General features: G+C 39.6%; 2 protein-coding genes across 4 annotated transcripts; both read left to right on the top strand.

Annotated features, from left to right (window-relative positions):
* Positions 1-585: 585 nt before the first annotated feature.
* On the top strand, positions 586-7612 carry cenpu (centromere protein U). Of its 3 annotated transcripts, XM_041944533.1 has the most exons (15): positions 618-670; positions 1166-1275; positions 1385-1439; positions 1672-1759; positions 2299-2518; positions 2661-2864; positions 3869-3953; positions 4109-4195; positions 4315-4375; positions 5066-5192; positions 5558-5636; positions 6050-6097; positions 6617-6678; positions 6911-7067; positions 7284-7612. In XM_041944533.1, exons 3-15 carry the CDS (start codon positions 1410-1412, stop codon positions 7383-7385), a joined length of 1350 nt encoding a protein of 449 aa, XP_041800467.1. In that variant the 5' UTR covers positions 618-670; positions 1166-1275; positions 1385-1409; the 3' UTR covers positions 7386-7612. The 3 variants fall into 3 exon arrangements, with proteins under 3 accessions (XP_041800466.1, XP_041800468.1, XP_041800467.1); XM_041944532.1 differs by lacking the exon at positions 1166-1275 and having other exon boundaries at positions 586-670; XM_041944534.1 differs by lacking the exon at positions 1166-1275 and having other exon boundaries at positions 606-670; positions 1676-1759.
* A 249-nt stretch (positions 7613-7861) lies between these two features.
* On the top strand, positions 7862-15832 carry LOC121611322 (caspase-3-like). The gene is made up of 7 exons (XM_041943818.1): positions 7862-7980; positions 9802-9882; positions 12024-12190; positions 13084-13212; positions 13664-13839; positions 14479-14599; positions 14771-15832. The coding sequence occupies exons 2-7, from the start codon at positions 9806-9808 to the stop codon at positions 15004-15006; spliced, it is 906 nt and encodes a 301-aa protein (XP_041799752.1). The 5' UTR covers positions 7862-7980; positions 9802-9805; the 3' UTR covers positions 15007-15832.
* Positions 15833-17860: the final 2028 nt, after the last annotated feature.

Here is a 17860-nt window from a genome sequence, read left to right as displayed (position 1 = left end):
AGGAAAACACTGTTAGATGGGCCACAGCATAATATCTGCGCAAAACACACTTAAAGATGGAGCTTCAAATATGCCCCAGTGATATCTGAATCCAATAAATAAAAATGCATTGAAGTGAGCCGTTATTAAAGAGGTTACATCATCGCCGTAATTTCATTGAAACTATGAGGCAATGATTCTTCATTCAAGACTTCAAAAATCATCAATAGACAATGTATTGGTGTTGAACAGACATTTTTACAAGCCTGTCAACAGGTATGTGTATACACACACACACGTTTACATAATCAGAACGAAAGATAACGCGCCGGAGTCCAGCTGCTTCGCAAGGTAAAACTAAAATCGAACCTCTTCGCTTTCCGTAGGACTAGAATTTAAGCTAAACCGTTGAGGGTTATTGTATTTTACAAATTTTCAGTACAGATGTTTATTTTGAGCAAACTGTGCCCTTGCTATAACGCCGTAAATCAGTGTGTAGTTTGTAACTATATTCAAAGAAATTAATTGTGATCTGTAACCTTTTCTTTGCAAATGAATACTATCGCCCACCGCTGTGTATCTGAAATGGTACAGTCCTAAAACTTGAAGCGTTTTGCGGGAAGCTGTTTCCGTTCAGCTCTACGGAGTGTTTACAAAACAAACTTACGAGCGATAGTTGTTCCAAAATGAGGTGAGATATAATGACACCAGTTAACGTAATTCGTTATAAAGCAGCCAACATCCTAGCCATATCTCTGTTACTCTGTCTTGTATGTTGCTAAAGTCCCAAATTTCATTTAAAAAATCTTGTGTGACAATACTGGCTAATGTAATTGTAGCTAACCGTAACTTACACATTCAGTATTAATAATAGTATACGATGGAATGGATAGTATACAACTATTGATGCTTTACAAGTCGGTAAACCCTTGTGCCTCGGCACGTACGATAAATTACGTTATAACTTTTTGAACTGATTGGTGCTATTCGCAATCCCACTGAGTAGCTAATAATAGCTTAATATTATTTGGAAGATGTGTGTGAGAAAAGTGGTCAAACTAGCTGAAAAAACAATGACCTTGCTCTTGTTAAGTGTTCTGTAATTGTAGCATAAAATTGCCAAATGGTAGAGGAGTTGTTTGCGTTAAATACATCTGTCACAATACTGAATGGAGTTTGGTTTTAGTTTAGCCACATAACAGCTAACAATACAGCGACTCCCAGCGAGAATTAAGGTCAGCATCAAGCACTAGCCTGGTGTTGATGGTGACTGCCTCCTCAGGACCGGATCTTTCGGTGGGTGGTGTTACTTCGGTGGGTGGTGGGTGTTACTTCGCAGTGGCGGTGGCACAAGTTTCGAGACTGATGATGAGAAACTGCCTTCTTGTCTTCTTTGTCTCCACAGTACCAAAAAGAGAAGAGGAGGCAAAATGCTCAAAGTACCACAAGATGAGACTCAAGTGAGTCGGTCAAGGGTCACTATAGTATTTGCGCTATGATTTTCTGAAATTTTGTTTTAATAATGAACTTTTAATGGGGTGAAAATGGATCATCCCCAGAGGAGGGAATTTCCATTTCCAACATTTTGACGTACATGTCTATAACTGGGTAACTGTACTTTGTTGTAAAGCTAGCTCAATAGACTGTAAACTATGGAATTTGAATTTTATTGTTGTCTTTGTTCAAACCCAGAAAGGTTCATATTCAGATCAGGTGGATTCTCCTGACCTGTCTGCTATAGAGAGAGCGAGCTTCCTGGAGGGACTGCAGCTTTGTCATGGTGAGCGTCTACACCTCACTGTTCTATCTTTATCCATGGCAGTCTCATCTTTAAATGGTCTGATAAAGCAGTAAAACATTTAACACCTTAAATATAATAAATAAATAATCTAATGGATTTATTAAAAGTGCCTGTTGAAGCCAGAGGCACACACTCCAATATGGTTGGAAAAACAATATATTGTAAATGGAGGGTAGCGCTATTGCTCATATTTAATCAAGTCAGTAAAATACCATGATACTATTACAAGTGGATTGATGATTCATTGTACTGTGTGATTTTTGTTCTACTCCATCTTGTGTCACAGTTTTGCAACTGTGCAGTAAAATAATGCAACTAAGTAGCATTACTCTACTGCAGCACTTGTTCAAGCAGATTTCACTGTGGCATTGGTAAACAGTTTTCTTCATGTTCATCTTTGTATCTTTCTACATATTTTGTTTTTATTGATTGTTTATTTAGCTGACCTTGTTTTCAGGGCCTAGCATAGCGTCAAACCGCCAATCCTATGCTGACCAGAGGACTGTTGTGTTTCCTAGATAACCCTCTGCACAGTACCGCCATGGAGGAAGATTTGAACGTCTTACAGGAAGGACAGATGAACAAAGGAAAAGCTGGGAGAAAAAAAGACATTGCTCAGACATTGAAGCCTACTGTTAAACAGCATGGAGCTGCTGTGAAGAGGAAGGAGATGGAGAGGGACGAAGAGAATGAGAAGAAGAGGGGTAGGAGAAGTACTGGAGAGAAGGTCAAAGCCAGGTAAGGCCAAAGGAATTGGAAATGTTTGCTACTGTTGCTACTTTCCACTTTGATGCCACTGTAATATGATGTGAAAGCAGCTTTTCGCAGTTAGAGGAAAGCTGGTCCAGTGCATTCCAACTGTACTGTCTGTGCTGAACAGGCCTGACGAGGAAGGAGAAACAAAGAACAAGAAGGGGGCACCTGAGGGGAAAAGAGGAGAGTTAGATGTGGAGAGGAAGAAGTCGGACCCAAGCGCCATTCTCCTGAAAAGCAACCAGCCTACGACAACAGCCAACAGGCTCAAACATTTGGTTGGGAAGAAACCTGCCAAGAGGAGGAGTGCTGGACAGACGTCTGCAGTCAGGTGAGAGAGGCTACTTTCCAGTCTAAGGTGACATACCATTCATCATGGGTTCATCATGAATGCCTTTTCTCTGTGAAGACACAATACAATAAGTGTATAGAAGTTGCAAAGTGTTGCACTCATTGTGCAACACTTTGCTGTTGTATATGGTGTTTTTTTTTTTTTTTTTTTTGAAGAACATAGGTTAAAGAAGAAAATTACATCAAGGTAAAAACAACTGTATAAGTGAATTAAATGAGTATAGAAAGAGTGCAGAGTAGATCAGTTCATTTGAAGAAGAACCACATTCTTTCAGACTTGTTAATAGAGACCTACACACAATCACACAGGTATCCATATGTACACAAAGACACTCATAAATTCATAAATCACCCGAAAACAAGTGGAAAAAAGAAACCCATTTTTAAGTGAATAGTGAGAAGGCCATATTTAACATGGGTCCTTGATTGGTAAAATCAAGAAATTTAATATTTAGCACAGCCCAACATTGCACACCACTTTACAATTGGTCTTGCAGTTGCTGAGCCTTATGGGCTCTCAAGGATTAGGAAACCGTCACCAAAAAGACTTGGATTAGAACAGAAGAAAGCTGAGGAGAGGTGGTAGCCCTTTTTTGAAATACAGCACAAGTACAAAAAAGTACATGCACAACAGACAACAAGTGCATTACAGTCCAACAAAAGGAGTATTCTTAGCTAAATACTCGTGTAATATGTCCAGTATAAAAGTTGTGATGAAATGTTTGTTCCAGGGGTCAGGGGAGTGGGGCAGTGGTTTGAGAAAAAGGTTAGTTGATAGGGCATCTTGAAAAAATTATGGTGTGGTGCATAATAGTCTGGCTGTGTTTGCAAAACCATGCATTGTTCTGTTCTGTTTGTTTTTATATCCAGACACAGCACTGCCCTAAGTCCGTCCTCTTTGTCTGTGGACTTGACTGTAATGATGTATTGATGTTTCTGTCTTGTCTTCCCAATTGACTATATCATTCTCTGTCTGTCAACAAGGCCAGAGAAAAATCAGCAGAACAAAAAAGGCAAGAAGAGAGAGAGTGAATCAGAAAGTGGGATGTCCAGTGACTCTCAGTCACAGGTAAGGAACTGAATAATGTTGTCTCCAATTACAAAGGTAATGTCAGGTATACCATAGTTGTGGTAATAAGGTCATAATGAAATGGGGGAAAAAAACTAGAAGAAGAGACTGTACATATGCCGAGACATTGTTATGCTATGTTTTTTTTCTTCCAGGAGGAATCTGATACTGGCACCACCCAGCAGAAACGCAAGAAAGTCCTGTCATCTGATGAGGAGATGGTGGACGAGGACGTGAGTTCGGTATGGACTAACTTCAGCGGACTGTTGTAGCTGGGAGCCTAGCATCCACAAGAATGTGGCCTAAATTGTGACTTCTCACTTAGTTTGTATTAATCTTTTTCTTTATGTCATCTATTCAGAATCCGAGTCCAAAGAAGGCCAAGGTGTATAATTTGGGCAAGACCAGAAAGTCTTCATCAGGTAAGGGAAAAGAGCACAAGAGGCTATCATCAGTTGAGGCTTCTGGCTGAACAACAAAATTATCACTGTTTCCTTCAAAATTGAATCTCACATTTTATGTTTCAACCATTTTTTAAGGAGTAGTTTGTCATTTTGGCAAATATACTCCCGCTTTCTTACAGATAGGTAGAACATCAATATTACTCTCATGTCTGTGCTACAATATGAAGCCAGCAGAAACAGCCAGCCTGACTCTGTGCAAAGTTAGTAATTAACAAGTTAAAAATATAGCTCACTGATCAACTTGCTGTGTCTCGTTTGTTTAATCTGTATAAAATGTGTCATCAAGTTGTGGTTTTAAGGGGGTTATGTGGAGGACTATTCTTTTGCAGAGCAAAGTGATTTCCTTGGCGTTGACTCAGTTGCCTTGATGTTGTCACTGTGAGATTTCCAGACAAAAAAAATATAAGTTGTCATTTTTGCATTTCAGTACAGATGAAAGAAATTAGATATAATGTGTTAACAGTCAACTTATAGTTTTTTTTGTTTTGTTTTTGCTTTTTCCAGTCTTTATGCTAAGTTAGTCTAACTATCGTCTGGCATTAGCTCCTGCACTTTTGAGGTTGTATTGTCTGTACTGTTTCATATAGAGCCCACAAAACTGTACTGTGTTTTACTGTTCTTCATGAAAACTAATTCTTCCACCTGAAGGCAGTGCATCTGCAGAAGCAGAGAGGACCAACGCTGATACACAGAGGAGGAAGAAACGTGGTCGTCAGGGAGAAACAGAGCTTGAGGTGGTTCTGGATTCCTTCCTTGACTTCTGTCACCAGTACAGGTAAACCAAGCCCGTTACGCTTTGTAATAAGGGAGCAAATGATAACCTTAAGTAATGACTTAATCATCATAATAGGTCATCGTGAGGGATTGTGAATTCAAAGTTACTTCATGTACACTCAAATTGGTTGGATTCAATCCAGTTGCATAAAACTCATCAGATCAGATTCAGAATAAGCAGATATTTACAAAAATCAATGAAGCTGATGAGGTCAAACATTAAATATATTGTCTTTCTACTGTTTTCAATTGAGTATTTGTCAAAGAGGATTAGCAAATGAATTTTGATTTTCTTTCATGTTTCCTGCAAATCGTACAGTTTGAGGTGGTTATGTCCTTTGTGTATGTGTTTATTTTATTTTTCAGGGAGTCTGTGGAGTCTAAAGCAGTCAAACAGTCTATTGATTCTTTCTCCTCCAATGTGGAACAGCAACTCTTGGAAAAGGTCAGACTTTCCCAATTCTGTTTAATTTGTGATACAGAGGAGTTGAAGCAAAGGAGCAACTGGTGTCTGTAGTTTGCACGATGTTTTCAGTTGACATTTAGAGGTCTGGACTTATTTTGTTTACCTGAAAAAAAGTACATTTAATTGGCACAAACTCAACTCAATCACAATTACAAACACATTTGAAAACTATTTTGTTGTTCACACAAGAAATTGTGAAACAGTTGACTATACCGGAGAAACTGTCAAAAAAAATTATGGTTGTTAAGTGTTTCTCTGAAATATAAGCCCCTGAGACACCAGAGTGGCATAAATAAATGTGATCATACATATTATGATGTATTCATCAAAACAGGTGAATGATACTGATTAATATCAAACATTTGTGTTCTCTGGTGTGTTTTCGCTTCCAGATCTCTTCTTACAAGGAGCTCAGGGTTCTGAAAAGAGAAAATGCCAAGGTAACTATGACAACCAGCTTTCAGCCATGCAGGCGGCGTGACTCGAGGGATGACAGTGTTGGTTGGTCGGTGTGCCGCTATTCTATGAACTGTGATTAGATTTTATAAGAATGTTCATGGTTCCCAGAGGATGGGGCCCTGACTTTGGTGGTCCTTGACTTTACATCTAACAACACCATTTCTGGTTTTATGTGAAACGATCAACAATTATGGGATGGATTGCCATCAGATTTGGAACTCACATTTACATCCCCCTCATGATGAATTATCATAACTTTGCTGACCCTCTGGCTTTTCATTTAGCGCCATCATTAGGTCACAAAGTGTCCAGTATTTGCTTTATAACCGAATTCTTGCAATACTGATAACGTTCCCATTATCCTGCACTTTGTGGTAGCGCTACTAAATCCTAGTGTTGAACATGTAAACATACACAGTACCTGTTATTCAGCCTCACACAGCCACTAGCAGCGCGTATTAATCGTGCCTTCTGTTGGTGTTTGTGTCTGTGTGTTTCAGGTGGGGTCTTTGATCCATACAAAGACTCAGAGACTGTTCGATGCTAAATATGAGCTGATGAGGTAAGAGGCAGTTCAGAGGAACAAACACACCAGCTTTCATTTCCATAAACTCAAATTACTGTTAGGGTGTACTGTCTGTCAACGAAAAGTAATGAACTTTAAAATAATTAGTCGTAACATCAATGGTGTGCCAGCTAGAATGGTTAACACAACAACTTCACTCCTAATAACTTCCTGTACATGTTGTTTACATCCAAGTACTCACAATGACCTTTACACTGTGTTTGGTCAGGGCAGAGAGGCAGGCATGGTTGCTGCAAAAGGAGAAAGCTGAACTTAAAGTCAGATTAGCTGATCTGAGACGAGGCCAAGCCTTTCTGCATGACATCAGTGAGCTCAACAGACGATACCTGGAATTCCGACACAAGCATCCTGAAGAGAAAGAGAGGGTATACACACACACACACACACACACACACACACACATAGAGAGAGATGATGTTAATACTGAAAAAGAAGTAATTACCGGAGTACTGTCTGGTTATTTGTGTGTCACAGTGCAGCTTTAGCAATGCAAAACTGTCTTTTTCTTACTGGAGTTTTAATGCACAGCTGATGCTTTTCAAGAGTTTCATACCCACCTTTCCTCTCCCCCTCCCATCCAGTATGGGGCGTCCAGCTTGCCAGCTCTGCTGTTGGAGACCAAACATGTTCAGGCAGCAGCAGTGCATCAGCTGGGAGGAATAACAGACCAGAAAAAAGACTGAAGAAGAATGGGACTCAGAAATAACGCCACACACACATGCAGACGTTCAAAGAGTATATATTATGAGCAATAGTAAGGATGCTGCAAAGTTTTAAGTCCTTAATACAGAAAGCTGCTTAACATTTTGGATTGTATGTTGTGGTTCAAATCTCAATGTGTATACTGCTCAAATCCTGTTCATCCTGGATCAATACTGGGTGAATACAATAAAGTAATCATTATAATAAATTCCTAAAATAACAGCACGTTTCCTGTTTGATGTTTTTCTTGACATAAGAATGTAGGAAATAGTATTTTGAAGTGATGTTGAATGTTTTCCTGAGTATGAGTCCTGTAAAGCGAGCTTTACCGACAGACGCATTACGTGTACATGTGGAAAGTCCTTCTAACGTGTTCTGACTTGCCACGGTATTGGTAGCGGAAAAGTTTTACAGCTGCTCCTTTGGGCTAAGGTGCTCCTGACTTTTCACGGTTTCTCCCGCCCACCCAGGAAGCGGCGTTCCTGATTGGCAGAGAGTTTCTGACAGGTTGACATTTCCTTGTAACTTTAGGACGGGAACGATAGTACAAACATCTACCACCGACTCATAAAAAAGGTACGTTTATTAAGGATTTGTAATTATTTACACATGAGTTTGGTGAAGTATGACTGTCGTGTCAGTCGCAGGTATCAGGACAAGTAACGTTTAAACTAGTGGTCATATTAGTCTGCTTTAGGTTACCAGTATTGCGAACTAGCACCTGACAAATGGGTTTTCAGATATCAGAAGTTATGAATGCCGTCGGTGTTAAAAACTTAATGTAGTTCGCCCGAAATCCTTTCCTCGTACGATTTGACAAATACTAACCGGCTTTTTGGTGTTTTCAACTCCTTCGCTGGTCATACATTAACTTGAACGTTGCTTCCTGAAGGAGGGCACCACACTTAGCTTTTTTTGAATCGATGGCGGGACGTATGTAAGAGAGTTAAACATTTTACAGTTTAATACAGCAAACTTTGAACAAAACTGCCATAATTCTCCTCCACAGAAAACAGTGTTTATTCACCCTGATAAATGATAAACGCTGTATATGATAGAAGCAGTGACTTGTGTGTCCATTAGAAAACATTTTACGGTTTTTACGGACATGACTTTGCAGATAAGAAGAGCTGTAAATAATTTCCTGTTTTGTCAATGGAGTTTCGCTGTTAGCTGCGTCCTAACGTGACAACGTTTAATGTTCGTTACACCAACACTTTGTTTATTATGAGTTTTATAACGTCATATAACATCATTTATTAAAGATGTATTGATTACACAATATATTATGTGATGCATGTATTATCAGCTCGCTTAATTCTTAACCACACTGAGCTCATTGTGAACTGGGAGGAAGAAGCAGTCTGGTTCATGCGGTTATTTTGAAACCGTCGCGGTGTGACTGAGCATCCTCACTGAGCGCCACACTCCCTGCTACAAACCCCCCCTGACTCAAAGACTCAGAGTTTCTGTTTTCCAGAAAAGGAATCACTATCAGTGCAGCAACTCAAATGCTCTTTAATAATCTCGAAATGTAAATCATACAGTGCATTTAAAGGGATAGCTCACTCACATTACAAGATAATAAATATAATAATAACAGTTTCTCTGGATAGCCTTATTATCCCCTGGGGTCTCCAAAATTTCTGCCACCATCCTCAGTGGGGAATCAAATTTCTTCATCTGTTAAAATCACTGAAAATGAAACTGCCCTGTTTACTCTGGATAAACCACACACCTCACTGTCAGTAGCTTCCATTGGATTTACCATCATTTTACCAAAGAAATAGTCCCTGTGTTGGAGGAAACCTGCTGACCGCAAGATCTGTGCCAGAGTACTACTTGTGGTGAATGAGAGAATGTTTTAGTGATTATGTGGACAAACACTCTAAGGGCCAGCTAAGTCTCATTAAATACAGCAGTGTTTTATAGACAGGAAGAGATGGATCACCTCACCTGAAACAAAGACCACCACCCTTAATGCGGACAAAATACAATTACAGCAAATGCTTACATTTAATGAGAGTCACTGTTCTGGAGGGATCTCTGTGGCTTACTACCTTGGCGAAACTATTTTCCAGTGAAAAGCCTTTGGAGACTTTGGTTTTTTGAGGGCTACACTTTTGTTTACAGTAGTAGCAGAAGTTGAATACAAATTGCATTAAAGTTAACAAAGTATTTGTATTAATGCAGTCAGTGGTTGTGAAGTTGCTTTGGCCAGTATGAGAAAAGGTTTGTTTTAAATTGGATTGAAAGTGATTTGATGATCCCTGCACTTGCTTTGGCAGAGTGCAAGAATACCAGGAAATGAAGGAGAAAGATACAAACGCAAATCTACAAGCAAGTTGGTTTTTTCTGCTTTCCACATCACTGTCTCTTATGCATTCTTATCTGTAGGAAGATGGCCGAGTTTCGCGGCGATGGTGACATGCAGGGTGAAGAGGATGCAGTGGATGCCTTTAAAATGTTTCCAAAGAGGTAATTATTGTCCACTAATGTATATCTGACTGACATATGGTATATTTCTACACCTGTATGCTGTCTATTGGAAATAAGGTAGGTAGCTGTGCTGTGCATTACATAAGGCCACTGGACTCTGCACCAATAGGAAAGATAAACGTGCCGTTTGTCCCAACCTGGCAGATGCAACAAAGCTAATCGGAGAGTGAGGAAGATGTCAGTCAAACACAGTCTGCACACTCCCACCCGATCAGAATAAGTGAAATCAGCTGTGTGGGTGTGCAGGCCCTTTTAAATTGCTATGGGTATGTCTCAAGTCTCTTGACGTCTCAAGTCACCTTGCTGAATGACCTTACAAGCCACAGCAGGCAAATCACAAAATCACACGTGTAAATAATAAAATGAACGATGACTGAATTCCATTTAGCTGCTTCAGTTCTGGTGTTGGGCATGCTGGCTCACTGTCACAGCTTACTGTGACAGCTGAATGGAATGGAGGCATCCTTAATGTTATTAGTAACACCTGTGCTTTGCCTACATCACGTCACATCAGGATGTGTGCTGTGCGAGAGGCCTGTCTGATAGACTTGCTCTCTCCACGTCTGCACTTCAGATTTTTGAATGAATCTTCATAACTAGACACAAATAACTAATATCTGGTTCACCATCTAGAACGATGTTTCAAAGTTCTTAGGTTGTGTTTGAATTTGCATACGAACGTGCCGCCTCCTACATACTTTCACAGTCTGTACAGCATTCTATAAATGAATGAGTGAGTATGCCATTATCAGCAGGCTGTTCACACTTAAGTATACTCAAGCAAGACAGTCACATGACTGTATCACATGACTGACGGCAGGTCTCACCCAGCCAGCAGCTCCCTTAAAATGCGAAAAACGTTGCAGCAAATTTCCAAACAGGCATTATTTGGATAAACTGATCGCATATTAGGGAGCTAAATGATTATTTTCTTGACTGAAAATATATTTAAACTCAATAAAGTGACATATTAACAGCTTGTAGCGTGTGCAGTCTGAAGAGATGCACTTCACTGGGAGGCAGTTGAATATGACCGGTAAGCTGACGCCATGTACTTTGAAACTCCAGCGAAGCTAGTTCTCATCTGGGCATTTGTCGGAATGCACAGCATTCTCAGTTTGACGTCATACTTACTATGCTAACTGCTCAGGGGAGGGGGGGTCTCTGAGGAGGCATGAGCGAGGACACACGAGAACAGACCTCATGGAGGTCTTTTACTGGCTGGCACGCCCCCTTGTTGGACAGCAATTATTGATTAGATGCTGTGGCTGATCAGACTCATCTAATACACCCCAAGATCTCTGGAGTTTCATACCAGTTTTCTGATTCACCATCCAGATAATTGTAGGTCTGAACAACAAATTTCTTCATTTAAGAGAAAGATCTTTGGATGTTTGTAATCACAGAGGAACAAAGATTATTGCACATGATGACTATACATATATAGTATATACATATATATATGTAATCTCTCAAATTCTTCAATCAGTTTAGTATGTAATGGGTTTAAGCATGGATCAGTGTTCATACGTACTTTCTAAGATGGCCAAGTTTCTAAAGGTCAGTACTGAAAGACTGATAGCCACCTTTTCTTTTTCCATCAATTTCTTGATTTTATGTTGTCTTTCTTGTGTTATTATTTTGATTCTATGAATTCATTTAGCAAATCATATTTTTCATCCTCCTATACATGTCCACAAATTAAATCTGCTAACAGTTTTACTTCTTTGTCTCTCATTCAGTTTGCCAGATTGTAAGCTATAGACCATATCCATACAGTATTTTCATAAAGTAAAAGCATATTTTTGAACAATAAATGCTAAATTACAAAAGAGAGGTAGAAAAGAAAGAAAAATTCAGCCACACACTTTGGTTCAGTTATTGTAACATTTTTAATACCACTACCACTGCTTTGATACATGACGCTGTGTAATGAGACTCTAAAAATCATTAGGACTTCTATGTGAGGGGTATGCCGTCGTGTCTAGACTGTGGTTTAACAAGCCTCTCAAGTTTAGATGTCACTGTGCTGTCAAAATGAGTGTTTAAGTGTGATGCTAAACAAGTTCCTCTAGTTTCACAGAATTTCAAAGTGTGTGTGTGTGTGTGTGAACATTCAGGCCGGCTGGAGGGTCCACAGGCAGTGGTAACACTGTTGAGGAAACGGACTCCGCCCCCATCAGCGACACTAAAGCAGCACGTTCTGACCCTTACCGCTACAAGATGGACTACTCCTGCCTCGGAACCTGTCTGATCATCAACAATAAGAACTTCCACAGAAGCACACGTAAATACAACCATTCAACAAGTCACGCTCACTGTCACACACACACCTGTCTATTTCACCTCATGGTCACTTGCACAAATGTTCTTTAAATTCAACCATGTAAACAACAAAATATATTCTCATGAGCGTCCCCCAGTTTTAGCAGCTGTCTAAAACCATCAGTCATGTTATATAGTAATTGGCCACAGGTGTAAAAAGGGTGAGAGATCCAAACAGATAATGTTCTCCACATTTTGTACCCGCATTTTGTATGGCGAGTGTTTAGCTGCGCCAGTGGAGAGGTGGTATGCTCGCAGAGAAGAGTCAAGTCCTAAATAACGGCCATGACAGATAAAGTAGGGCTTTTATTTTATTTTATTTTTTTATGGAAGACACGTCTCAAGTCACAGTTGGCAAATCACACGTGTAAATAATAAAATGAATGATGGCTGAATTCCACTCACTTTTCCATTCACTGTCAGAGCTTACTGTGACAGCTGAATGGAATGGAGGCATCCTTAATGTTATTAGTAACACCTGTGCTTTGCCTACATCACATCACATCACATCAGGATGTGACGTGAAGGCCCGTCTGATAGACGTGCTCTTTCCACAATTTTTGAATGAATCTTGCATAACTAGACACAAATGACCCATGAGGAAAAGCCATTTCAATTACATGAACACACACAACTTGACCATGCAGTCTGTAGTCTAAACTCTCTTCTCTCTTGGGTGTACAAAATAAAGCTTCAGTATTAGCTGTCCAAAGTTTCACAAGCAGGACGTGTGAGTTCACTGTGTGTAGCATGACTCAGTGCTCAGGAGATCACATCCCTGGTCTTTGGACTATAATGTAGATAGCAACAATGAAAGTCCACTACATCTCCACTTGTGTTTGTGTTTCTGTCTAGAGATGAGTACTCGCAATGGGACGGATGTTGATGCTGCTGCTGCCGTGAAGATCTTCTCTGGTCTGGGTTATAAGATTAGATTTTTCAATGACCAGACTGTGAAACAGATGAAACAACTGATGTTAAGCGGTAATAGACACTACAGTTTTTCATTCATTCATTCAAGGTCACCGCTGTGTTAAAGGAAAAAAAACCCATCCTCTCACACTGTTATGTTGAATCAGTTTGTCAGCTGGTTGGACAAACACAGAGTGCTCATGTTAACACTTAATGTAAAAGCTCCAGTGTTGTTACTGTGTTCTTACAAGAATTATCAGGTGACATTTGCTGCATTTGGACACCACAGGAGCAACCACTAGATGGCAGCATCTCAGAGTTACTGGTTACTCCTCAATTCCTAAACACACTCTGTAACTTTAGTGAGTTTTGGGAGCTGCTGAGAAGTCCTCAATGCCAGACTTGTAGATTTTTGCTGTGTGAGAACTAAAACTGCTAGATGCTAAAATATAAGCACAGTTGTTGAGTTGTCTTGTTGATTACACCCTTGTGTGTGTTTGTGTGTGTGTGTGTGTGTGTCTAGTATCCCAGGAGGACCACAGTAGGAGTGCATCATTTGCGTGTGTGTTGCTCAGTCATGGAGATGAGGGGGTGATATTTGGAACTGACGGCCCAGAGAAGTTTGAAAACCTGACAAAATACTTTAAAGGAGATTGCTGCAAGAGTCTGGTCGGGAAACCAAAACTCTTTTTCATACAGGTTATTAAACATAAGCATGTTACTACACACACACACACACACACACACACACACACACACACATACACACACTGTGGTGGTGGACATTTATACTGCCATCAATTGCAATTTTTGTCTCAGGAATACTGTAGACAGGGCTGTAGCTAGCTACCATTGAGGAATTTAGGGAATTTAGAGCTAACAAACATATGAATGATGGGTATTTTTCGGTTAATTCCTTTATTTTTTATTGAATATATTTCAATTTGCCATGTCAAAAATCAGTAAACTGTAAAGTGAATTATTAAAATATTGATTAATAATCAAATCATTTTAAAAAATAGGTGAGCTGCGGAGACTTCAGGCTTCAGTATTATTTTAAGTCCCGGCTACAGCTGTGTTTGTAGATGCTTGTTTTGTGGTGCAAGATTTGTTAGACTATTTGCAAATGGACTCTCAGTCAGACTCACAATCAGGTTTATTGCCAAGTGCAATATAAAGAATTTGCATTATAGAAAATTAGAAAGAAAATAAAAAGCAAATAGTGCCAAAGAAAGAGCTGTACAGTTTTTTGTGTGAATGTGCAAAACATAAAAGTAACAGCAACGACAGTAAAACGTAAATGTTCACACATACACCTGGATTTCCTGTCTTTTTCAGGCGTGCCGTGGTTCGGACCTGGATGCCGGAGCCCACATTGAGACTGACAGTGTAGATGAGCAAACATCAGAGAGGATTCCTGTGGAGGCAGATTTCCTGTATGCTTATTCTACTGCTCCAGGTAACTGATAATGGTAGAAAAGACTTTCTGTCCTGTTAATGTTACAGCCTAATTATTCACTAAATAAGACAAGGATAATGGCTATAAATCTGACATTCCTTGTATTTGTTTACACTGTGTCACTGTGTGCACCTTTTTCTTAGAGCGTTAACATGGTAAATTGTCCTGCAGGCTACTACTCATGGAGAAACACATCCGACGGCTCCTGGTTCATGCAGGCTTTGTGTGAGATGTTGCACCGTTACGGCGGAGAGCTGGAGCTGATGCAGATCATGACCCGGGTCAACCGCATGGTGGCGCTCCACTTTGAGTCTTCTTCCAACCTGCCTGGATTTAGTGGCAAGAAGCAGATTCCCTGTATTGTGTCAATGCTGACCAAAGACTTCTACTTTCCTGCCAAGTGCTGAAGTTTTGTGATTAATCGCATACTTCGTGTGAAACAAGATAACGTTTTATTCTGACTACAAAGAGAACCAAAATGCACCGTCAACATTAGGAAAAGAGGGAACAGATCAGCAAGGTTTATGTGGAGTCTGAGCAGTTTTTTGTGATATGTTGAGTCTTTTAGGAAAACCTGAATCAGTTTTAAGTCTGTCATTGATCACCGAAGATCAGAAACAGATACTAAAAGGTGTTAGGAGTCTTGGCACCATTTCCAGGGATGCCTTTTCAATAAGCCTGTGAACACTGGCAGGGATGTGGAAAAGTGGACTTTACTACATCTGGAGTAACTGCACAAACACGGTATATTTATAGCATGAACAGTTAGTTTACATCATGCAACTTGTCTGCTTTTTAGCAGTTTTTGAATGAAATAAATGCACAGGCACAGATAGATGACTGTGACTGTGTCCTTATAGGTTTGAAAGCTTCTGAGTCTCAAATCACTGATCACATGAAAAATAAATTCAGATTATTTGACCATGAAAAAGCTTTTAGAACTGATCACTGTCTCTTCAGAAATGTAACAATGTTGCTGTGTGATGATTTTAAATCTGCCACCACAATAATAGTATTAGGCTAACAATGAATACTCTAAATGTGAATAGTGTAGTAGAATATCTAGAACATGTCTTTCCTTTTTCATGTGATCATGGCTCTAGGTGTTATAGTTCTTGTTTTTATGTACTACTAAATTCAACTCAAACTCTGTGGATGTTAATGCCTTTATCAGGAATTGTTAATATATAGAGATTTATTTGGTATTAATAAAGATAAACACAAGACCAGTCACCCAGTCGTCACATGCAAACATTGTTGAGGACAATAACACGATAAAACAAAAGGTTTATTTGCATTCTGGTCACTAAAGGAAAAGGTGACATGGCAGATGTTGAAGTCTGTGGCTGTGAATGGCATTTGTGTCCAAACACTGAACATGCAATGGGACATTTTCAGCACATGGGAAAATGTTTTGCATATTTTGTGCAGAAATTATTATCATTCAAAGCACTCTTTCTTGTGAGCAGCACAGAAGTTTGCCCGTACACTGCCTCAACCCGTCAGCCAGTGCCATGATTCCAGCCAATCACAGAAATAGAGTCAGCCGAATCTGATTGGCTGTTTTTGTCTCCAATCCGATCATGAGCATTATCAGTCACTAGGAGAATGGTAGCTTGAAAAGGTTATTATGGAGGTTGTTTTTGTGCACTGTACGTGGATAATAAACACTAAAATTAATTTATTGGGTAAATAATTTTTTTTTCTTTGCAATGAAAACTACAAAAATAGAACTTTTGTGTTTGGGAAAAGTCTTTCACAATTTCCCCATTGCCGCTCAGGATTTGACACAAATGTAACTCCATACAAGTCCGAACCGAACAAACTAAACTAAACTTATGATTTACGGTTTCACAACTATTTTTTTTGCCAAAGGTTTTAAGCCCCTGCCAGTCTACTGCTGCTTCAGAGATCCTGGAAGCAGTGTGTGAAAATGTATTTTTGTCCATAGAGGTCCTGAATCTGAGAGTAATGAAGGCTGAACTACCTGTTGTTACATGATTATGACCATTTCTGACAAGACTCAGATAGTCGGGTTGAGTAACTGGAAACTGCAGTCCTTACAGGTTTGTATGTGAGACCTGACTTAATGTGAGTAATTCTTCTTCCCACTGCACAAACATTTTTGTAAACATGCCAGGTCCAAGTGTGTGCAGAGGTCGTTAAGATTCAACCCTCAGAAGCCTTTTTTTTTTTTTTTTTTTTAGCAATCTGAAGCTTACTTTAACTGATAGGTGGAGAATTTCTGTACCAGAAGGTGGCAGCATAATGCAGGTGGAATTGAAGTTTAGACTTTTCTAATGCTGCCTCTTGCAGGGCTGCTTTCCTGGTCAACAATTAAGTCTACTGATGAAAGAGTGTATAATGGCTTACCATTCACTGCGCATCAAAGATCAAACATTCATTCAGCCTGATTTTGTTTTCTCAGAAAAAATAAGAGGGTTTAATTCCAAGATGAGCACTAAAATATCAACTCACCACTGCAGAGTTGCTGTTTGTACATCAGGACTGATAAAGGCTGTAATTGAACCTGTTATGAACTTTGCTTTGGAGTGCTGTCAAAAACTGTTTATGAATGATTAACAGTTTGTGAGGATTGTTTTGTAAGTTAGTGACAGCATGTGAACACGCCACCACAAGAGGAAGCCAGAGGAACACTCAGTGTAGCTCTGACGGCCTTAAATGAATCAGCAGTAGCAGATCTTTCAAATACACACACTCTTCCAGGAACTGAAACTCTGTTTAATTTAACCCTCGATGGACAGATAGAACCATTTGGAACTGTTGAAATACAGATAAATAAGGTTTTCTTCATGGTTTGTGTCTGTGCAGACAATCTGGTGTCATGTTTTATTCCAGCAGTTACTCTTGTTTCTGTGTGTCTCACTGATTTGAACAAAGGTCGGCCTTAAACCCCCTACATGTACATGCCACACACTATGTAGAGTGTGACTATGTCTTTTTTTTACCTGTCTATATTCCCTCCTGTCTTTGTGTCTGCTTTTGTTTTTTGGCCCATCAATCTTGCTGTTAAAGTTCATATTTCTCTACTGGACCCTCCCTGGTCTCAGCTGCCGTGTGTCTGCGGGAGATTAAACTTTCCACCTGCTGTTTGTCAGTTATGTAGCAGACTTTCACTTTGTTTGCATGTGCTGAACTGATTAGAGTTAAAGCTTTGGCTTCAAACACTGACCAAAGTGCATTTAATATTGAACACAAAGTTATAATTAGGATGTTTTTTTTTACTGTACTGCTACACTT

Source organism: Chelmon rostratus, chromosome 9 (assembly GCF_017976325.1).
Source record: "Chelmon rostratus isolate fCheRos1 chromosome 9, fCheRos1.pri, whole genome shotgun sequence".
NCBI classification, from domain to species: domain Eukaryota; kingdom Metazoa; phylum Chordata; class Actinopteri; order Chaetodontiformes; family Chaetodontidae; genus Chelmon; species Chelmon rostratus.
Note: the sequence above shows the minus strand (reverse complement) of the source record. Positions and strands in the feature narration are given on the sequence as shown.